Source organism: Conger conger, chromosome 1, assembly GCF_963514075.1.
Source record: "Conger conger chromosome 1, fConCon1.1, whole genome shotgun sequence".
NCBI classification, from domain to species: domain Eukaryota; kingdom Metazoa; phylum Chordata; class Actinopteri; order Anguilliformes; family Congridae; genus Conger; species Conger conger.
Window position 1 is genome coordinate 21,183,961 of NC_083760.1, and position 23,646 is coordinate 21,207,606.

At 42.2% G+C, this 23,646-nt stretch overlaps 2 protein-coding genes across 2 annotated transcripts; one reads left to right on the forward strand and one right to left on the reverse strand.

The window, feature by feature from the left end:
* Window positions 1-1,352: 1,352 nt before the first annotated feature.
* On the reverse strand, window positions 1,353-4,330 carry LOC133127502 (rho-related GTP-binding protein RhoV-like). Its single transcript, XM_061240451.1, has 3 exons — window positions 3,995-4,330; window positions 3,583-3,641; window positions 1,353-3,110 (listed from the first exon to the last, which is right to left on the reverse strand). Exons 1-3 carry the CDS (start codon window positions 4,191-4,193, stop codon window positions 2,667-2,669), a joined length of 702 nt encoding a protein of 233 aa, XP_061096435.1. The 5' UTR covers window positions 4,194-4,330; the 3' UTR covers window positions 1,353-2,666.
* Window positions 4,331-4,918: 588 nt separating this feature from the next.
* Window positions 4,919-11,606, forward strand: LOC133134832 (vacuolar protein sorting-associated protein 18 homolog). The gene is made up of 5 exons (XM_061251308.1): window positions 4,919-5,322; window positions 5,612-5,753; window positions 6,182-6,273; window positions 7,452-9,322; window positions 9,710-11,606. Exons 1-5 carry the CDS (start codon window positions 5,229-5,231, stop codon window positions 10,436-10,438), a joined length of 2,928 nt encoding a protein of 975 aa, XP_061107292.1. The 5' UTR covers window positions 4,919-5,228; the 3' UTR covers window positions 10,439-11,606.
* The last annotated feature ends 12,040 nt before the right edge of the window (window positions 11,607-23,646 follow it).

The window sequence follows — 23,646 nt, forward strand, 5'->3', positions numbered from 1 at the left end:
AAGCACCAGCCACATCAAAAGCACAGAGAAAAGAAAGCCCATTCACTCAAGGGTGGTAAAAAAAGGAACAGCTGCTGTTATTAAATAATTTGCTTTTAGGGACAGGATTTAAACTAAGTGGAAAATCTATATATTCCAAATAGAATACATTATATCCATAAATAATTCAATTAATGCTGACTGGATGGCGGTGTACCCACTGAATATAGGGTACTGAATATGAGCATAAAAACCTCTGGTAATAGCTCTAGCTGTTGATGACCAGGGCTAGGCAAACAATAAACCCTGAGGTGAGAACAGACCTGCCGGTTCTCATGTACCTTGCCAGTAAATTACATCAGTGAAACTCTGCAACTCCGAAACTGGCAAGGTGCCAGAAACGGCACCCAGTAATTTCTCCAGAGCCCTGGGAAAAAAAGAAGAGTCCTCCTCCTGAGAGAGAAAGAAGACAAAAGATGACTAACCAAACCCCAAACCACAGAGTGAGAGAAACACTTCACTGCTCATAGGAAGACCAACCTGTCCAGTGGGGCTTCTATTGCTCAACGTATGCCTTGTTCTGCAACCGCATACAGTCCTCCTGCCAAAAAAAGGACCTCAATCAAGAAACTTCCTGTTCTGTGTAAGGGAGTGGGCAGATAAAAGAGTGAATGAGAGAGTGAGTGTGTTCAATGAGTGGGTGAATGAGCAATTGTTGGAGCCTGCTGTTCCGTTTTTTACAAAAGTGTTACTAAGAGATCATGAGTGGCTGCAAATATTGCTGTGGGTGAAGTTTTTAGGCACTCTATAATCATTCCTTCTGTCTTTCAAATGCTATTTGTTCCATGTAGATTACAGAATCAATACCCAGGTGTGGCATTGTCTTAGTACACTTGAGCAAGATACCTGATAGGGAAAGTACCTCATCTTCCAAGGCAAAACATTACTACAGTACAAACCCAGCAATGTAAATAGACAATATCTTATATCTGATACCTAGGGAATATAAAAAGGATAGCTGCAATTTTTTCAGAGTCTGTGCTTGAGATCAAAAGCTGTTATCACTGTGCCTGTACTTACCAGTTGTTTCAGGGGCTACATCTAAATCCAATTACTATAGCTCCTTTGAGCTGTGTGACGTTACCCTTTTATTTAATCTTCATTTTATCTAATGTATCTGATAATCGTATAGGACTTCTTGAAGTTATAATGTCATCACCCCCACATATCTTGAAAGGATGTTCAAAGTGTACTGGTGATATTTGAATGTTATTGTCACCCCTCTCACCATAAATCCAATGTTGACCTGGCCTATGAATATTTCAGCATCAAATTTACAAGAAATGTGATAGCTATATGTAAACACATATGACTTTGTCATTTTCTTACATAATTTATTTGTTTGCATTTCATATAAACATACACCAAAAATGCCATTCCAAAAAATAACCCATGAAAAGTGAGAAAATCTTTTGCAATGAAAAAAAAAACCGAGTGTGTGAAAGAAAAAACAACAAAATGGAATGTATTAGCAAAAAATATAATTTGGCATTGTCAAGTTTGCATCAAAAAGCTACATATACCAATGTATGGTTTACAGAAAATACTGAAGACGCTTCTACAAGAAGCATAAATAGAGTGTTTTAATTCAAACATGTAAATAGTAGACTGCTAAAGTGTGCCCAAATTTCCCTATTATATGTGAATCCTGCCAGAATTAATAGTGTGATAATTATCTATTAATTGACTCAAAAATAATGTGCCTATAGGACTTGTGTAGTGTTTGGATGGTGGCCTTTTTAGTTACCATGGGAAATGCTTTATTCTCAACAAATGCTGTTCAACAGACGCCTTCTGCAAGATATTAGATTACTAAATACGCATACTACTGTACGCTAAGCAAAGGTGATTAATGCAAAGCAGTAGTTCTGGGAGTATTTCATTTGGAACAGCAGAAACTGCATTGCAAATAAGGAAAAGCTTGGCTGGCAGACGGGCCGTGATTGAATACAATGTCTGTTGGTCAATGTGTGGCCACTTCACATTAGTCATTCACACATGAACTAAAAATGACACCTACCACAATCCTGTGTCTCTAACTGGTATGTTTCAATAAGAGAAACCTGGCCCGGCGACACAAGTTTGCACGTTGTGAAATGGCTTATAGTTCTGGCACGGATTACATCTTCTCTTAAAATTTTGGAGAACGGACAAGTGGGCAGTAAATAATCAGATTACATTATAAACTGAAGTGGACTCATTTTGGTAGACTCATGTCATTTTAAGAAGGAGAACTGAGAAATCCAAATTTGATATGCCTTTCCAACTCACCCTTCAGAAAGTTAAGATTCAAAATTGGCTTCCCTGTCAATTATAAATCAAGACCTTTTTTATGGAATATTCCCAGGGGCCCTCCTTAAAATTTGGCAATCGCCAAAACAAAAATTCATAATCCACTTCACCCTTAAATAACATGACAATCAAGTACACTTGCCCCCCTTCATTCAGGGATTCCCCGATTGACTGAATCCATTCAGCAAGAAACCACAGAATGGCTCCAGCGATTATTTCTGTCCTTCACCAAGAACCCTCTGCTGGAGGGCAGCATACCCATCAGGGAGGCTCAAATGTTCACGTAAGAATAAATAAATAAATAAATAATAGTTTTTAACCATGGTCTAGCCCGGTCAGACAAAGCAGAAGAACTTCTTCCAGCCGCACTTGGAAAACGCTCTCGCGCGGTCTGAAAATCGTAGCTTCCTGGCCTTTCGGGCCTTGTGCTTGATACCGGCAAAGATGGCCGTGTCAAAGGCCTCTTTCAGGTTCTTCTGCGTCAGTGCAGAGCACTCCACGTAATCCTGCGCTCGGATCTTCTCGGCCAGCCCAAGGGCTCGCGACTTCAGGATCGGCTTGACCTTCAGACTGTCCAGGTTTATGAGCACATTGACATCATTCAGGAGGTCTGATTGAGTCCCAACCAAGATAATGGGAGAAGCCGGATTGTATGCCCGAATTTCCGGGATCCATTTTTTTGTGATGTTCTGGAAGGACGTGGGGTTGACGACACTGAAGCAGAGGAGGAAGACGTCGGTCTCAGCGTAACACAGGGAGCGGAATCCATCAAACTCCTCCTGAAAATTTACAAAATCCGGTTTATTCACTTCTGGTTGCACAAGTTTACAAGTCTTTCATCAACTACAATGAACAAGATTAAACCCAGAAATAGCCTATTGAATGACAGCTTTTGATTACAGGGGCCTAAATGACAGGTCATAGAAATAGAATACTTCCGTGGACTTGTATTACACTTCTTGACGATTGTTGCTTTTATAGGTATCGCTCGCTCATGTTGTTCATAAACTATCCTTTCAAATAAAAAATAATTTTGAGCTGTTTGACAAGGCTATAACATGAATTCAATCTCTATTCAAAATATCTTAATTCAAAGCAGTGGTGACTTTTCACACAATCTATCACAGTTGAAAACTATTTTAGTCATGCCAAAGGACTATGCTAATTATACTTTCAGTGATCAGTTAAGGCATTCTGCTTTTTAGTTTAGAATCATTAGAAAGGAATTAGAAATAAAAGTTTTGCACAAACCTGTCCTGCAGTGTCCGTCAATTGAATGCGTACTGGTGTCCCATCCACTTGAACCTGCCCTGAAAAAGTAAAGAGGATTATTTTAGTATTTTATAATTTAGCACAAATTTAGGAGCGATGAGATTTGAAGAAGACCTCTACGTTTAAGCCAATGGTCATTATAAATGTTTACAGGTGGCTCCCCAACATCAATTTAAAATGAATACATATTTACATGTAGCCATATTTAAATAAAAGTCTAATACTATTAAATAGCACTCTTATGACAATGAAACGTCAAGCAATTCGAATTGTCAGCTGGGAAAATTAATCAACATTTCATGAGCTGTGTTCTTATTTGTCACCTGTTTTTTGTACTAACAATTCCTCAAGAACTGATAGAGCACATAACTCTAGATGTAGACCAGCTTACCAGAGAAGACATCAAAGGCAGTCTGTTTATATTCCGTGGGATATCCGTTGGTAGTATAGCTAACAATCATGCTGGTCTTTCCCACGGCGCCATCTCCGACCAACATACAGTTGATAGCCGGCTCCTGAGTTTTCTCATCTGCCATGTACACGGACGGAACCCTGCTCTCTTCGTAATTGTACTCCATTTGAGGTGGCATTTCTCCAAATTCGATGATTTGAACCACCACAAAACGTCCTCTGCAGATAGTAAAAGGGAAGATGGAACAAGTTTGTGTGGCGTGGTGAAACTGACTAAGGATTGATGCGATCTCATCACCTCAAACCCTGAGTAAAATCTGTCACACCCCTTTCTCCGTTCTCACAGTAGTACAATCTTTCCAAGCCACCATGGTTGTATTTGCATGGCCACTCCCTCTGACCAATTGTTGGCACGCTCTCAAACTTTGAAAGTTTACGAAACTGCTACTGGAAAGCCGCGATGACATAAACGCATTTTAAAAGTTTTCTACAAATGCATACATTAATCACATATAACAATAGTTCTATAATTTCTAGTATTGTATTGATAAGTCCTTCCAAAGTATAAGAATGTATTAATACCTTTAGAGGTTGCAAGTTAGCAAGTAATGATATGAAGTAATCCTTTCCGAAAGGTCACTTCGGACAATTACTATAGCCTATAAATTCTTACCAATGAATTAATACTAAATATGCAATCTGCATAAATCAAATATACATTCTTCTTCTTTTTTTTATGTAGCAGGTCAGATATTACAACGGGGCTACCTCGTAGATGGATAGATCAATAAATTCATAGATAGATAGATAAAACTCAACTCCGCCACCTGGTGGAATATTAAAGTTAGCGCTCCATCTGTGTCATGTGACAATAGGTCACATGACCACTCTTGTTTCGCTTTGTTTCGCTGCATGTTCTTCCTCAAATTCCGGAATAGCATTACATAACAAAAACTCGCTGTTCGTAGATATTAATTTATTTACCACAAAAATGGTAAATACCATATAATAACCATCCAGTAACACGCCATTGGGAGAACTTGGCGATGGAGTAATTCAAGCTATATGCACACCTAGCCTGTAAATTGACTAGAAAGCGAGTGCCGATTCTTTATTTTAATTCGACGTAAAAGGACCGACGGGCGGGTTTGATCCATAGAAAGTTCAGTGGTTTGATCTGTTCCTTGGTTGAAAACCGTTATATAGCGGTCACAATGGCGTCTATACTTGATGGGTATGAGGACTCGCAGAGCACTGCTCAGCGACACACCCGCCTATCTGCCTGTAATATTGGGATTACTCACTCAGGTAAAAGTGGGATCCAAAATGCAACAAGGGAAATAGGGTGTGCCATTCATTTTCATATGACTTGTACTTTGTTCTAAGCTGATACTTACGTGGATTTGAATGATATGCATCAGCATATCAGTATTCTAAATATGGATGTATTTTGCACATTATTCAGATTAGCTGCTAATCAGATGCCAACATTGCCTAATAATTCGGATACTAAACTGGTTTTTGAACAGAAACCTCTAACTAATGTTCTACTTTTGGAGAGCAGTTTATCACAGTCATTGTATTTCTACTTTTTCAGGATTCGTAAATGTAAGACTGGAAGAAGAAAAGCCAATATTCAACAAGCAAAGGATCGATTTCTCGCCTCCTGAAAAAATAAACCACTTTGCCGTCTGCAACAGTCAACTGTGCATGTGTTTGGGGAAGGACACGGTATTCAGGTATAGGTGCTGTTATACAATAACCTCATTGTGTCTAAGGCTTCAGTGAACAGAATATGTTTTGGTATTATAATAGAACGTGTTATTGAACGTGAGAGTTGACGGATTATACATTTGTCTTTATGAATGATTTAGGCAAATTATCTGACATTGCTATGCTGAAATTTGCAGTTCTAATGTCAGAAGCTTGGCATGTTTGCTTGTTTGTATTTCTGAGATCCTAATGTAGGGCCAAATGCTGACTGCTGTATGTATAACAATTTGACTGTAGATCAGGAATGAGAGAGACTGAAATATTCTGCTTATTCAGAAATATCAAAATGACGATAAAATTGTTTCTCCAAGTGTCTATTTTTCATTTATGATTAGAGAATAGAAACATAGAAAGTAAACAATTTTGAGTCTAATACCCTTTCTCCTTTTTTTAGGATAGATCTAGGAAAGCCTGATCAACCAAATCAAATTGAACTTGGTCGGAAAGATGACAGTCGAGTACACAAGCTGTTCCTTGATCCTACAGGTATTGTAAAGGTGTTGATGTTACTAGAATGGTCCTATTCGTAGAGGATTATGTTATGAGTGGGTAGGTCCTTCTGCCTAAGTGTGCAATTAGACCGCATCTATTGTTGCTGTCACCAACGGCACCTCTGATTAGATTTTCACAGGAATTTAACAGCAAAGTAGTCACTTTTGTCTCTGACGTGTAAATCCTTGAATTGAATTTCAGGAGCTGGAAGCATACTGTCCAGATTCAGACCAATTCATTTGTTGTTAATTTTCACTTTAATTCAAGCCTCATGGAATGTCCAAACCCAGATGCACTGGGATACAACCTATGTAAAAACAGTTATGCTTAGTGACTCAGTAAAGCACAGACATATTACTGGTAAGATTGAACAAAAGTTTACCATATGCACAGTATGCAGGGGCATCTGATCTGAAGTGCCTGTGATGAGGCTCTGATAAAAACACCAAAATACATAACATTACATACAAAGCAAAGAACCAAAGTGGAACAACATAAGGACCTAAATATAGTACAACTGAATTTTAAATAAGAGATTTATACATTTAAAATACAAATTATTAAAAGTGACAGAACTGCTAAAAGAGTGATGGCAGTTGAAAGGAGGGGGGCTCGGATATGTTCAGTATCATGATAGCATGCAGGTAGAAGGTCTTTGTTAGTCTGTGAATTGATGCTCCTGTAGTGTCTTCCAGGTAGCAGTCTGGAAAATAGATTGTGTGGAGTTGACTGGAGTCCACAGTGATTTTATTATCCTTCCTCAGGCATTGTGACTGGTAAATGTCCTGTAAGGCTGGAGGTTTATATGATGAGTCCTTGATTATTTTTTATTGATATAGATATTGATGAATTATGTTTCAGATGACTTAAAATTATAATTTAGATTTTTTTTTTCTGTCGTTGGATGAACATTTTTATTTCTGCAATGGCACTGTTACAGCAAAACCTGGTGATCGGTATACTTCTTCCCTTATTTTTGAATTGAGCACTAACCATTTTGGTGGTTTGATAATGCATATGCCCCAGTGACTAAGTTAGTTGCCATTCACAATGTTTTCATACCAGTAACAGGGTCTGCATTACAGTTAATGAGAAACTGTCTTCTATTTATATGAAATTAGATGTATAATTATGATGCTAATGTCTAATGTGTTTTGTAATTTTCCCCTCAGGATCTCATTTGGTGATTTGTTTGAGCACAAATGAGTGTCTCTACCTGAACAGGAACACACAGAAAGTGCGAGGCTTGTCTCGATGGAAGAGCCACCTGATTGAGAGCGTGGGCTGGAACAAGCTGCTGGGTACAGAGGCTAACACCGGCCCTATCCTGGTGGGCACCAGCCAGGGGCTTATTTTTGAGGCAGAGATTTCCACCTCGGAGGGCAGCATTTTCAACAACAACCCCGACCAGTACTTCAGGCAGGTGCATGCGCTGGAGGAAGATGGCAAGCCAGCACCTGTCTGCTGTCTGGAGGTTGAGCGTGGAATGGAGTCCAAGTACTTCATCATTGCCACCACGCGCAAACGCCTGTTTCAGTTTGTGGGGAAGATTCCGGAAGGCTCAGAGCAGCAGGGTTTTAGCTCCATCTTCAGCCAGAACCAGGACCTCCTTCCCAGCTTCCAGGAGTTCCCTGTCAACATGGGCTACAGTGAGATTGCCTTCTACACCTCCAAGCTACGCTCCAGCCCCAAGGCCTTTGCTTGGATGATGGGTAATGGTGTCCTTTATGGCCAGCTGGACTACGTCCGCCCCGATTCACTCCTCAGCAATGTGCAGGTCTGGGAGTACACAGAGGATATTGACTTCAGCTTTAATAAACCGATATCCATAGTTTTGACACAGTTCCATTTTCTGATCCTGTTGCCAGACCGGGTCAAAGCAGTGTGTACCTTGAATGGTCAGGTGGTCTATGAAGACATGTTCCCAGAAAAATATGGTCCCCTGAAGAAGATGGTCAAAGATCCCATTGGTGGTCTGGTGTGGATCTACACAGAGAAGGCAGTCTTCCGGTATCACATCCAACGGGAGTCCCGGGATGTATGGCAGATGTACATGAGCATGAACAAGTTTGATCTCGCTAAAGAGTACTGCCGGGACCGTCCAGAATGCATGGACATCGTACTGGCTATGGAAGCTGAGCACTGCTTCCAGAACAAGAAGTACTTGGAGAGTGCAAAATGCTATGCCCTCACCCAGAACTACTTTGAGGAGATTGCTCTCAAGTTTATCGAGGCAAAACAGGAGGAAGCCCTGAAAGAATTTCTCCTGAAGAAGCTGAGTAGCCTCAAGCCCAGCGAGAAGACTCAGACTACCCTGCTGGTCACTTGGCTAGCCGAGCTGTATCTCAACCGTTTGGGCCTCCTCGAGGTCGACTACTCAAAGTACTCCCTCTTTCAGGAAACTCGTGAGGAGTTCCGCTACTTTCTCAGCAGCTCCAAGCACAAGGAGTGCCTCTTCAACAACCGCAGCACCGTCTACGATCTGCTGGCTAGCCACGGAAATGTGGAGGACATGGTCTACTTCGCTGTCATCATGCAAGACTACGAAAGGGTCATCTCCCACCACTGCCAGCATGATGACTTTGGCGCCGCCCTGGAGGTTCTCTCCAAGCACTGCGACGAGAAGCTGTTCTACAAATTCTCCCCGGTTCTCATGCAGCACATTCCCAAGAAAGTTGTCGATGCCTGGATCCAAATGGGGAACAAGCTAGATGCCAAAAAACTCATTCCGGCCCTGGTGAACTACAGCCAGGTTGGCAGCACCCAGCAGATAAATGAGACGATCCGGTATATGGAGTTTTGTGTGTATGAGTTGGCTGTGAAGGAGGAGGCTATTCACAATTATCTACTGTCGCTCTATGCGAAATGCAAGCCAGATTCCCTGCTGTGGTACCTGGAGCAAGCAGGAACACATTCCTCAGACATCCACTATGACCTGAAGTATGCTCTGAGGCTCTGTGCTGAACATGGCCATCGTCAAGCCTGTGTCCTTGTCTACAAGATAATGGAGCTCTATGAGGAAGCAGTGGATCTGGCACTACAAGTACGTTTGGTCTCTCACTTTCATCTTGAGTAATGCTTTGCTGGGAATGCAGAGCTGCTGTACTTCTCTGTACAAGTACACTTTTTATTTAGTATTCATATCGTTAGATTCTGTATGTGCCTTGAGGATTGCTTGTGATTCACTGAAATTAATGTGAAAGATGAACCATTCCATTATGTCATGGTTTAAGTTCAGATAATACTTTGTGAAGTAAGTTCAGCAGAACTTCTGAGGAAGTATAAAAGTGTATATATAACAGTACTCCTTTTTAAATAAAGTACAAAATGAGGAGATTCCACAAATGTCCTTGAAGTGCATCTGAATATCCAGCTAAATATTGTATTTGAAAGTGCTCACTAATATGACTGCTTGTGTCCGGATGTTCAGGTAGATGTTGACCTGGCCAAGTCCTGCGCGGACCTACCTGAAGACGACGAGGAGTTGCGCAAGAAGCTGTGGCTCAAGATTGCCCGTCACGTGGTGCAGGAGGAAAAGGACGTAAAGAAGGCCATGAACTGCCTCTCTAGCTGCAACCTGCTGAAGATCGAAGACATCCTGCCCTTCTTCCCAGACTTTGTCACCATTGACCACTTTAAGGAGGCTATCTGCGGCTCCCTGGAGGAGTACAACAAGCACATCGAGGAGCTGAAGCAGGAGATGGAGGAGGCCACGGAGAGCGCCAAGCGCATCCGGGAGGACATCCAGGAGATGAGGAACAAATACGGGGTGGTGGAGTCCCAGGAGAAATGCGCTGCATGTGACTTCCCTCTGCTCAATCGCCCTTTCTACCTCTTCCTGTGCGGACACATGTTCCACTACGACTGCTTGTTCCAGGAAGTCAGCCCTCACCTGTCCACCTACAAACAGGCCAAGCTGGAGGAGCTGCAGAAGAAGCTGGCAGCTGCCAGTCAGCCCACCAAGGCCCGGCACCGGCTGAAGGAGGATGAGGCTGTAAACCTAGGCAAGGGTCAGCTGAGCCGTGAACAGATCAAATCGGACATTGACGATATTGTTGCCGGAGAGTGTGTTTACTGTGGGGACCTGATGATTAAGTCCATTGACAAGCCCTTCATCGACCCACAAAAGTATGAAGAGGAAAAGTCCAGCTGGCTATAATTTAGATCTGTGTGACATTACTGTGGTGAGCTTTAAATTGGCATGCAAAGTATAGCTGGTCCCTGAAAATGGGGTGTGTGCCATTAAGTAACAATCAGACATCTATAGCATGATTTCAGTGATGGTTGCCCTCCATTTTTGTGGACTAGGTTTGATTTTGAGATATCCATATGCATACTGATTGATGTCTGCAGCTGTCCAACTTAGAAAGAGTGTACAAGCTAGAATTCAGGATGCAGTTAGTTTAGTAGTTAAAACATATATGACAGGACTGATGGTGGTTCCCCTATTTCCAAGGAACAGATTTACATTTCAGACAATAACCAGAAACTGTCCTTAATCATTTTTATCTGTATAGCGATGTATTAGTGTATGATTTGTGCCTACTGTCTGTCTTCTTGTTCAGTCACTGATGATGAATGCACTACCAAAACACAGGTTTGGCAAGGCTTCAAAATGGCGTCTATTCCTAAGTGTTGCTAGTACAACAGTACTTTTGCTAGCTCGGTTGGTGTTACAGATTCAAATACAATACAATAGTATACAAATAGAAATGCAAAGACCAGAAAATATGAAGCATTTTCTGAAACTTTCAGAAACTTTCAGTGCTCAAGTTCAGCCTCCTGAATAAAGTGACACCTTTTTTCATTAGCTAAGCAGTCAGCTCATTGTACCATGTCACTTAAGTCATTATCTAACTTGAAACGTCTAGTATGCACTTGGTCAGATATGTAAGTTAATGTTTTTTCACAACTAAGTGGCACTACCAAACATTGTTCTTACATTGCTTCAAGTGGGACTGCACCACAACCATAGTTTAAATTGGTTAAACATAACTTTAAAAATGTAAATGACAGTTTATTGCATTTTCTGTTAATGCTAAATGTGTCTTTTCTACCTTTATGATGCAATGTATACGCAAGTTGATTTTATTGTATTTTAGGTGTGTTGTGGCCTAAAGGTTTTTTTAAAAGTATTTTTCAAATGATTTTGCTATTGCTATATCAGACCTTATTTTTAAAATACTTTTATAGGCATTACATGTGGCACCTTTTAAATTATTCATGTGAATCTTGTTTAATTATTGAAGTTGACAAACTGATTTTAAATGTGTGATGCATACTGGTTTGCTTGGCTTGCATTCCGAAATATTAAAGGATTAAACAAACATTCCACTAGATTATTTTGGCTTTGACTGCTGCAGATAAACATGGTGAAGACAGAGGAAAAACTGTTGGGAGAAATGCAAAATCATTTGTGCAGTCAAAATAATAATCTCTTCATAGTTCTATTTTACCAATCAAAAGATAGCCCATACTATTAAAAACTTCTTACTTTGAGTTTTCATCCTGAAAGCAAAAGCATTATTTTAGTGCCCTCTGCTGGATGATTTGGTGTTGTTCTTTGTGACAAGATGATTTACATAAAATGTTTACTCGGCAATAAGCTGTGATGGAAAACCAGAAAATATAAAAATGTTAATGTGCCGGCTCAACTCCACATCCTGTGGGCCGCAGTGTCTGCAGGCATTTGCTTTTGATTTTACTAATGAGCTTATCTGAAATAATCGGTAAAATCAGGTGGTGTAGTGCACAGTAGGAGCAAAATTTTATAGAGTATGACTGACCTGCTCTGGGAGCATATGCAGGACATTTTGTGACTGCACATATTCACTAAACTACAGCAGGGTAAGTTAGACTTTAACAGTGAGGTAAGGCTCAGCCCTCACCTTTGTTGTATCTTTTCCACATGATATACTTTGTCCTGCATACATTTTCTATTGGTCCACAACACTCCATAGCTCTGGTCTTGTTTTTTTTATATAAGAACAGTTCAGGTGGTACTGCTAAATTGATGCAAATTGAATCATTTCTATGACACAGTCACTATGTAATATAGCTTTACTTCCAGCCTGGTCAATTTTCAGGCTTCACCTGATCACACATCGCAGTGACTGATAGTAAATCACAGGACATCCACTGGTGGCCATTTTCTACTTTATTAATTTTAGTATCTCCTCAGATTATAGCCGAATGTGTGTAGCAGAAACAATAATGGCTTAAAGATGTACTTAAAGAGAGAATTAGGTCTTATCAGTGGAAATGGACAAGAGAACACTAATGTTCATCACTTCCAGCAAGCAGTCTTTGTGAATGTAATGACACGTGAAATAGCATAATGTACGGTAATAACAGTTATCTAGTACTTGAAGTGCATCAGTAAAGTACAGTGAATTTGATTCTTTTTTGTACTCTGAGCTATAAAAATAATTGCAAGGAGGTTCATTTCTTAATTTTGGAATGTTTCTTTGCTCTCCCTATTAAGACTAATAAATACTGACATATATTCGGTTTTAGAGAAAGACAATGGGAGGACCTAAAGCTCTAACAGTGATTAAGAAGGCAGCAATTTAGGTAACACAGTACCAATAGAGTTATTTAACTTTTGAATAATTCTCAAGTGTTCCACTTTTGTGCCACAAGTAGATAGATTAGCTTTACCCTTCAGTATGTTTGATTTGTTCTTTGGCAACCCCTCTAGCATTTAATAAGTGTGTTAATGTTTTTTTGAGTTATTGCCTTGTACTTTAGTCAGACTTGCTCAAATTTATGTGAAAGTCTCATATCCATTTAGACTAAAACTTTTCTTGTCCTTGATTTTAGACTCAATCAAGAACAAGAAAGAAGAGAGACTCCGGGCTGCTTCAGTTAATAATTTACTGAATGACGTAGCAAACTTGCCGTGTTCGTACTGCATTATAGTGAGAATTGAGTAGCTGATGGCTGGCAATTGTATTGTGGCAGTTTGTGTGGCTTTCCTGCGGCAATTGAGCCATAGTGTATATCTAGAGCAATTGAAGTAAGGATTTGGCATAGTTAAATACAGTAGCAGTGGAAAAAACTGGAATGAGTGCTGAACATAATTTTGAGTGTGGTTTTGAGACATCTTGTAGTGCATGCATGGTGATTCTCTATACATTGTACCCTTAAGCAAGGAACTTTGAGTTGCTCATATGAATTACAAAACTGACCCGGTCATCATGCAGTTCAATCTGTTTTACCTTTGCCAAAAAGAACAACCCGCAATGCATGCTGGGTATTTCCAGCAGATGGAATGTTGCCTCACTTGCCTCGTACTTTCTTTGTTCACTGAAGACACATTTATTGCATTGCGTTTTCCTTCTCTTTATAACCATTCAAGCAGGAAGCTTCTGCCCAGAACTTTGCCCTGACCAGTGCCAAAATGGTAGCTTGTTTTCCCTCTTGTTCATTTGTCACTTTTGAAACATGCCACACAAATCATTTTAAATGACATTAGAGGTCATTAAAATCTATATAATCATGCATTCATGCTACAAATAATAGCTACAAATGAATAAATGCAGCAACATTGTAAATAAATAGTGAAATAATTATATAATTAAATGATACTCAACTATTTTAAAACTTTTAGTTAAAACCTCTAACTTTTTTCAAAAGACTTTTCAAATACTTTTTTTCATAATGGTTTTTTTCAAAATAGCACATTTCAGGGTAGCTCTTTTGTCAGTTCATGGCCACACTCTTTTCATTTCCAATTTTATATGGCCTCTTTTCAGATTCAGGTATAAGCAGAGACTCTTATTTGTCAATGGGCTCTTTTTTATTAATTACATTCATTCTGGGTATAAGTTAGCTGTTAGAAAACATGGTTTGTACATATGTACGCTCAGTGAGCAATTTATTAAGTAGACCTGTACACCAGCTTGTTAATGCAAATATTTAATTAGCCAATCATGTAGCAGCAACCAAATGTCAGAGCGGGGAAGAAATGTGATCTAAGTGACTTTGACTGTGCAATTGTTGGTGCCAGACAGGGTGTTTTGAGTATCTCAGAAACTGCTGATCTCCTGGGATTGTTAACGCATTGTTAATGAGAGAGGTCAGAGGAGAAGGGCCAGACTAATCAAGGCAAATAACCACACATTACAACAGTGGTATGTGGAAGAGCATCTCTGAACACACAACGCATCAAACGTCTAACTGGATAGGCGAAGACAGCAGAAGTCTAATAAATACCTAATAAAGTGCTCACTGGGTGTATATTAGCTGTGTACATTACATGTAAGTGGCAGTTCAGCTGTCTGTTCCTGTTCAGGCTGAGATTCTCCTCAGCTCCTCCAGAGGGCAGTGTTGCTCCAGGGCCGGCCCCAGGCTCCCTCAGCGCACCCTGCTCTGAGTGCATCTGTGCAGGCCTGCCTGCTGTTTCCTCTCCCCAGGCCCGATTGTGAGATGTAAATAGCGGCAGTGTTGAGTGGGGCATTGTGGGTCTGTCAGCAGCTGGCCAGGGACTCCCAGCTCGGCTGTCAGGTGCAGGGACTCGCTACTCCACTCCCCCGGCCCACACGGCAAACCTTCAATCTGCTGCGTTGGAATTATTTTATGCAGTGTGGCTTCCTAATCTGACAAACACAGCCCACCTGCTTGTATGGGGGGGGGGGTCTGCTTTTGGTCCTCAAGGTTTCTGTCTTTGCATGAGTTGAAACGGGTGTTTACTACATACTGGTAAACCAGAGAGTTTAGTTTAGTTATGTATTCCATGCTAGGTTCCTTGGGGTCGTGAGACTGAAATTCAGACCCATGTGGTACTGTAACAGTTTAGTGTTCTTTTTCTCAGACAGGGAACACTACAAATCTCTGAGAAAGGGCCTGAGAAATGCGGAGGAGGCCCACCAGATATACCAGGCTGGAGTATGTGTCACTCCCCAGATGATGCCTCAGTGCTCCCTTACATGCTGACCTGATGAGATACACATGCATCTATGATGTCCAGAATCTGATGAATGTAGCCCCCACTGGTGGCAAATGTAAATCTACATGGCGGTATATATGAAAAACAAAGAGATCTGTGTCTTCATGGTAGTAAATGTGAGAAGCTCATGTGAAGTCTCTCATGTAATGGGTCTGGTAGAATTATAGGGTCAAAAATGGATGCAGGCACCACTTCTTAATCGTTGAAGAGATATTAAACTAATTAAACAAACTAATTAAAAATGTTGAAAGGCCAAACAACACAGGCATTTCTTCAGCTGTGGAAAATTAAGCCAACAGATGTGACATTTGTGATGTTAATTTAGTTTTTAATCAACTGAAATACCTTGTGGTCGCCATCATAATCCAGGTCGGTTATCACAGATAATCCAATCAAAAGTCAAGAGAGGCACAGAGGGGAATTAATGGCTGTATTATGTGCCTCACAAATAAACAGAGTAATTAATGAAGTCCTGTGGGATAAGGGAGACAAACTAATGAGCAAATAGGTACCATACAGTGTGTGGTTCTTATAAGAGGAATCAACTCCTATAGAATGTACAATTTGTACAGAATGTGCTCTTTGAAATAAATTAGTTTTTATCAGTTAAATTCAATTATTTGAATTTGAACACCTTCGCAAGTGTGAGGTCTCAGAAATTAGGCGCATACATTCGGGTCCGTCACTGGAGTCTGTGTTTACTGAGTTGGCTGCATGCCACATTTGCATATTGTCTGTTCGTCAGAATTAACGTACCAGTAGAATGCGTTTTATGATCGAGGCTGCTCAAATTAGATGGGCTTTCAGGCACCGTCCCCCACTTCCTTTGCCTCAGCAGGACGGCCTTGTTAAAATCATTGGGAGAGGTATGTGATGTTTACACAGGACCAATAAAAATAATGATCAGGACTTCCATTTAGACGGAGACCCCATGTAGTAGCGCACGGTGCTAATTTAATTGCGCGGGGAAATGAGCTTTGACTGCAGACCGATCCAACAGGAGATCAGCGGGGCTTTCCGCAAGTCTTTGCCGTCCTGTCAGATGGCGACCATTGATCTGACAGGATTTCAATTAGGGACCTGTCGAGACCCAGGACGTCCTGGTTTAAATTAAATTTAGGGAGAGTGTGGAAAACTGTGTGAGCAGCCTGTGGGAATACCGCGTGTGTTCTTGTGTCTGTGTCTTATTTTCGTCTTGCATTAATCGCCTGTGATTCAATAATCATTATACATAATCACTGACAGAGATGACGTGCGAAGCAAGGAGGAGGAAAGACGATTTTTATATTTGTAAAAAAACAATTTTGCTGGTTGAGATGAAGAAATAAAGAAACGATGAATTCCTGATAGAATGGAAATATCATTTGTCACACAGGCACCTCCCAAAATGTTGTGTGCTCTGAAAAATCACTCGATGCAAATGTTGGTATGCATTTTATTACATCCTTCCAGGATACTCTCCAGGAATATCCAACTGAGCAAAATCTCCATGAAGCTGTGTAGAAGTTCCAGGCTGGAAGTTGCCTCTTTTAGGTTGGGACAGATTGGCTCTGCCCTGTGTGTTTGAACTCCCCTCACATGAGGTTGATTGAGGAAGAGGCCAAGGACAGTGGCTCTGCCTCGCTGCATGTGGCCAAGGACTTGTGTTGGAGCTTTGGCAATGGCTTCAGCCTCTCCATTACTGCTGGAGAAGACATTGCCCAGTCAACCCTCTTCAACGGCAAGCTCAAAGGCTACCACCCAAAGGGCATGAACTGGCTTAGCAGTGTTTACATGCGGGCCTCCGTGCAGTTGCCTTGATAACAGGAACTGGGCACATGGCGTCTGTTGCAACTGCGCCCCTTGCTGTCAACTCTAAGGGCGTCGGTGAGAGATGGGATCGGGGAAGATGATCCGGGGCATCGCCCTGTCGGTCCACCTGCTGGAGGAGTGACAGCAATGGCGGTGGGGATGAGACTACCTAAGGGAAATAGTGAGATAGCAGTGAAAGAGTGTGATTGCCACTACGGTTTCACGGTCTGTGTAAAGTATAAGCAGGAACATTGTGATCTTTAGCAGGTTTAGCCTCCTTTAGAAGAATTGAAAAATCACATCTTTACAGTAATTCAATTCCAATTCAAGGAATACATTTTTCTTTTCAGTTTTTTAAAAAAGAAAAGACTGGAATTTAATCACTGCCTCTAATATTAAATGTCTGCTTTTTGCAGTAGTTTTTTGCAAAGATAGATTTGGGTTTGTAGCTAGATTTCCGTTGAGTCATTTCACGCTTGTTCAGTAGCTTCGTTGGAATCTGCCTACAGTTGTGTCTGTGTCTTTGCAGGAAGGACCGAAAAGTCCTTTCCTCGATCCTTGGTTACGGAGCTATTTCTAAGGACAGAGGAAATGCATTTAGGGAAAATGTAAAATTAGATGACTTTATCTGTGAGGAGCTGCAGGAAACATGGTGGACTCTGAGTGGTAAGGTCAGGACTTCCTGTTTTCCTTTGTTTCTCCTTTTCTCTCTCTTTCCCACCTGCTGTGTGATTAATTGGGGATTTATTCCCTCTTCCACAGTGGGACAACATCTGTGGCCCTTTCTTGATCATATCCCCCTGCTTCCACGAAACTGTCACCAGGAATTCACCCCATTTGTTCCAAATTCAAGGTAACACAGGAAGTGGCCTACTCCCTTTCAGAGCACTATTGTTTCCACTCTTTTTTTCTTTTTTTTGGGTAATTTTATATTGCTTTCTGAAATCCTGCCCACTCTGACCAGTTGACGTGGAGGCATCTGCATTTCTGGGTTTAAAATTTTTTTTGTTTGTGCTTTAAGTTTTATTTGTATATCTTGTGTTAATGTTTGTAGTATGTGGGGGAAAAGTTGACATAACATGTGCAACATGTTTGACTTTGCTGCAATATTTGCATCACTGTTTTTTGTATCTGAAACTTGGAAACTTGGCCAGCACTCCCTAGTCTAACCTGCAGGGGGAAGCAGTGCTCTGCTCTGTCCTGCCAAAGACTTTACCACTGTTTGTGCCCATGAGCTGAGCAGTGTTCCATGTGCATGATCGACAGCACGTCCAGGCTGTGTGTGTGCATGCGCGCGTGTGTGTGCGCATGCTTACTGTGCATGTTCCAGATGCCCCACCATTTTGTGGCCCACCCAGCTCGGAAGAGTTGTTAGCAGCCACTAGGAGTGGACGGCTCTTAAATCCTCAGACACAGAGAACTGTATCCTGACATGGATTTGGAGGATAATCTTCTTAACTGCCCCATGTAATGGCCTTCCAGCAGATTTCTGCAGACTACCAGGCCAGTGCTAAAGCATCCTCCAGTATCACACAAACTCACAAAACCCCCTGGCATACAAGCGTCTTACCTGGAGACATATTTCTGACACCCTATGCGTATTTTATAGCTTCTGTGCACTGTTGTTTCCATCCATGCAATTTTTGTTGAAAAGCAACTGAAAGTTCAGTGGAAATTACTGGGTAGAGTAAGAGGAAGAGTAGGTTTTTTTGGAATGTTTTTTCAATTCCATGTTGCTATTACAAGTAGTGAGTTTTACATCATCATTATGTTCAGTTACAAACATTGTAATCACATATTTGTGATATTAAACCTTAAGGTTAATCATTTTTTTCAACTACATTTCCTGCGCCGTTCTCTCCTTGCTATGTTTTTACCTTTTCAGCTAAAGAAATGAAATTTTCTAACATCAAAATAACAGATTTTCTGTTGCGCTAGAAATTTACTTCAGTTCTAGATTTGTGTGAGCTGTATGTTCCAAACTGTTGGTTTCAGTAAGCCTATTGTTTGGCCTATATTTCTTAGCCTCATAATGGCTTCCTTGACTTTCACTGACACAACTCAAGAACTCATGTTGACAAACACCAATAACAGAAATGAAATCTTTCTTATAGCTAAGGAAGTAATTGAATACACCTGACTAATTGGAAACATCTGAGAAGCCAACTGTTTAATTACATTTATCCTCAGATTATACCCTCAGATTAAAGGTGACAGTCTCCACTTCAACATCATATTCATTCATTCATATTTCAAATCCAATATTCTGGAGTACAGAGCCAAAATAATTGAAACTGTCCAAATATTTATGGACCTCACTGTAAGTACCTTGGTGGATCATGGTAATCATAGTTTTTAACTTTGTGCACTAGCTCCTGGTAACCATGGCAACAACTTTGCTTAGCCCACTGAACTCTATAATACTCTGATCTGATATCATTACTGTTGCAGTTCACATTTGGATACTGTTGCAATATTAAGTGCATCAGCGGTTGTTAGGCATGGTTTATTTGGCAGAATGGTAGCTCATTATTCTTTTCGATACCTTACCTGACTAGTGCGTGATCAGTTTGTTTCCATGGCGATGAACTGATCAAGGACTCCATCTGTTATTAAAAACAAAGAAGAAGAATAAAATGGGGAAGACTGAAGATGAACAAAGAAGTAGTGTCGGTCAAACATGTTTTTGAATACTTATTTTTACTTTTGATGTGTTTTTCTATGGGGATCTTTGCCATTATTTTGATTAGAATAATAATTATATACTATTGTATCATACACTCAGTGAGCACATTATTAGGTATTTTTTGGACTTAGTTTTTGTCACGTTTCAGGTCTGTCTTGCCATGTTTTATGTTTATTCATGTTGTCTTAGTCACGTAGTGTCTTATCATGTATTATGTTAGTCTAGGTTCGTCATGTTGTTTAGTTAGGTTTCGTTACGATTTATTTTCTTGTCATGTTTAGTTATGTTTCGTTACGATTATATTACCTTGTTATGTTGATTGGTTATCGTCTTAGTTTCGCTTTGTGTTATGTTTGGATTTATGTTTATTGTTACGTTAACTGGTCGTTGTTTATGCATACACTTTTACATGTCTTTCCGCAAACCTTGCGTTCCGCCTTTTCTCTCTCTCTCCTTCTGTCATTCACTCCCTAATTGTTTCCTTTTGTCTATTTACTAAAACTACTAACGCTAGATCAGGATTGGGTAGAAACTAACAAACTAATCATGTGTTCATGTTACCTTACGTTTCTCGTGCATGTCATTTACTAATTTACTAATGCTAGGGCAGGATAGGTTTATTACTAACGATTACTAATCTCCTTGTTAAACTTGTCATCCATCGCACCTGTTTTCCATTTTCCTAACTAATTGTCTACGCCTGTCTACACCCGCATTTATAGCCCAGTCGCGCAACTGTTCTCCTGGCGAAATTGTCTGCCTCTGTTTACCACGCAACTCTTGAGCATTTTTTACTATTGATTACACGTTAAGATCCAAGCCTGTTTTACCGACCATCGTTATTGATTTCTGTTTCGTTGACCATTGTTTGTTTTTGACCACGTCCTCGCCTACCGTCTTTGTACTTTTGCCTCGCTGATTGTTTTATGGTTTCGACTTCCGCATCGCCCTCGACTACGACTCTGCCTGCTGTCCGCCTGTACATCTGCCCCGCTGACAGCTCTCCTGCTACCGGACCTCCCTGCACGTTTACCGACTACGAGTTTGCCTCTTCCCTCGGCACCGTGCTGTTTGTTTGTTTAATATTTGTTTGGCTGGATCTACGTGTATGGACATTGCTTGTTTTGACTACTCTCCTGGGATTCGTCCCGAATAAAGCCCTGACGGGACTTTATCTAACCTTTGTTTCTGAGTCGTGCATTTTGGGTCCAACCCCCACGCACCCGTCTCAGAACAATTTCGCCAAGATGGACCCTGCTGACTCAACCGCTATGTTCTACGCACTCGAGGAACAAGGCGCCATTGTCCAGCAACACTCCCAAGGAATCTCCGAACTTCGTCTGGAGATTCGGGAGCTGTGTGCGGAGATGAGGAGACTCGCCATCGCGGTTCAGCCACACCCACTGGAGGAACCTGCCAACCCGCCTGCACCCAACCCACCACAAACCCCCAAGCCCTCCCTGGAGACGGTGCCCACCCCTTACCATGACCTTGGCACGGTCTTCTCCAAGACACAGGCACAGACGCTTCCCCCTCATCGACCCTACGACTGCGCCATCGAGCTGCTACCCGATTCCACACTCCCCTCAAGCCGTCTATACAATGTCTCCAGACCTGAAAGGGAGTCCATGGAGAAATACATCCGGGACTGCCTAGCCAATGGACTGATTCGCCCATCCTCCTCACCTGTGGGCGCCGGATTCTTCTTCGTACAAAAGAAGGATGGCTCCTTGCATCCCTGCATTGACTACAGAGAGCTAAACAACATGTAACATGTAACACGGTAAAGAACAAATACCCTCTGCCCTTGATGGACTCCGCCTTTCATCCCCTACATGATGCCACCATTTTCACCAAGTTGGACCTACGCAATGCCTACCACCTGGTTCGTATCCGAGAGGGTGATGAGTGGAAGACCGCCTTCAATACCTCCCTCGGACACTTTGAGTACCTGGTCATGCCATTCGGCCTCACCAATGCACCTGCCGTTTTCCAGGCACTAGTGAATGATGTTCTTCGGGACTTACTGGGTCACTACGTATTTGTTTACCTGGACGACATCCTTATCTACTCCACCAATGCCAAGGAACATGAAACACACGTCAGGCAAGTTCTCCAGAGACTGTTGGAGAACAAACTGTTCATTAAGGCGGAGAAGTGTGTCTTCCACACAGACACGGTCGAGTTCCTGGGCTTCATCCTGGAGAAGGGACAGATCAGGGCGGATCCCAAGAAAATTCAGGCGGTCACTAACTGGCCTACGCCTTCCGCTCGGAAACAACTTCAACGCTTCTTGGGATTCGCTAACTTCTACCGCAGATTCATTAGATCCTACAGTCAAGTGGTCTCCCCCCTCACCAAGCTCACGTCTACTGCCATGCCTTTCCGTTGGGGTCCCGAAGCGGAGGGGGCATTCGTCAAGATTAAGAGACTCTTCTCCTCCGCTCCTATCCTGGTGCACCCCGATCCCACTTGCCAGTTTGTGGTGGAGACTGACGCTTCCAACACTGGGGTGGGAGCCGTGCTTTCGCAAGTTTCTTCCTCTGACAATCGGCTGCACCCTTGCGCCTTCCTCTCCAAGAAGCTCTCACCAGCAGAGAGGAATTACGACGTGGGGAACCGAGAACTTCTAGCAGTCAAACTGGCTCTGGAGGAGTGGAGGCACTGGCTGGAGGGATCTGAGAAGTCTTTTATCGTCTGGACCGACCATAAGAACTTGGCATACCTCCAGACGGCCAAGAGACTGAACTCACGCCAAGCTAGATGGGCGCTGTTCTTCGGAAGGTTCAACTTTACCCTCACGTACCGCCCGGGGTCTAAGACTGTCAAACCAGATGCCCTGTCCCGACAATTCGACACCTGTCCTGAGCATGAGGCGCCTGAGAACATCCTCCCAGGTTCCTGCATCGTTGCTTCCGTAACCTGGAAGATTGAGGCAGTGATCCAGAGGGCTCTACGGGATGAACCCGATCCCAGGTCCAACCCGGGAACACGTCTCTACGTCCCATCTGCTGCCCGGACACCGGTGATTCAATGGGCTCACTCGTCCCTCTTGTCTTGCCATCCCGGCTTTACCCGCACCTTGGCAGTACTTAAACGAAAGTTTTGGTGGAGCTCCATGATCCCTGACACCAGGCGCTTCATCAAGGCTTGCACTACCTGCGCCAGAAGCAAGGCCTTCCACCAGGCCCCTGCTGGTCTACTCCAACCGCTGCCCGTACCCGGCCGACCCTGGAGCCACATTGGGGTGGCGGGACTTTATCTAACATTTGTTTCTGAGTCGTGCATTTTGGGTCCAACCCCCACGCACCCGTCTCAGTTTTTAGATTGGTCTTCTGCTGTCGTTTTGACGCTGTTTAAGGTTTGATGCATTCTGTGTTCAGAGATGCTCTTCTGCATGCCACTAATGTGTGATTATTTGTCACCTTCCAGCCAGCTTTGACCAGTCTGGCCCTTCTCCACTGACCTCTCTCATCAACAAGGTATTTGTGCCCAATGAACTGCTGCTCACTGTGAGACGGGTGCGTGGGGGTTGGACCCAAAATGCACGACTCAGAAACAATAGTAATATAAAGACCCCTTAGGGCTTTATTCGGGACGAATCCCAGGAGAGTAGTCAACACAAGCAAAGTCCATACACGTAGATCCAGCCAAACAAAAAGTAAACAAACAAAAAGCACGGTGCCGAGGGAAGAGGCAAACTCGTAGTCGGTAGACGTGCAGGGAGGTCCGGTAGCAGGAGAGCCGTCAGCGGGGCAGATGAACAGACGGACGGCAGGCAGAGGCGTAGTCGTGGGCGAAGCGGGAGTCGAAACCATGAAACAATCAGCGAAGCAAAAGTACAAAAACGGTAGGCGAGGACGTAGTCAAAAAACAAACGATGGTCACAAAGCAGAAATCAATAAACAATGGTCGGTAAACAGGCTTGGATCGTAACGTG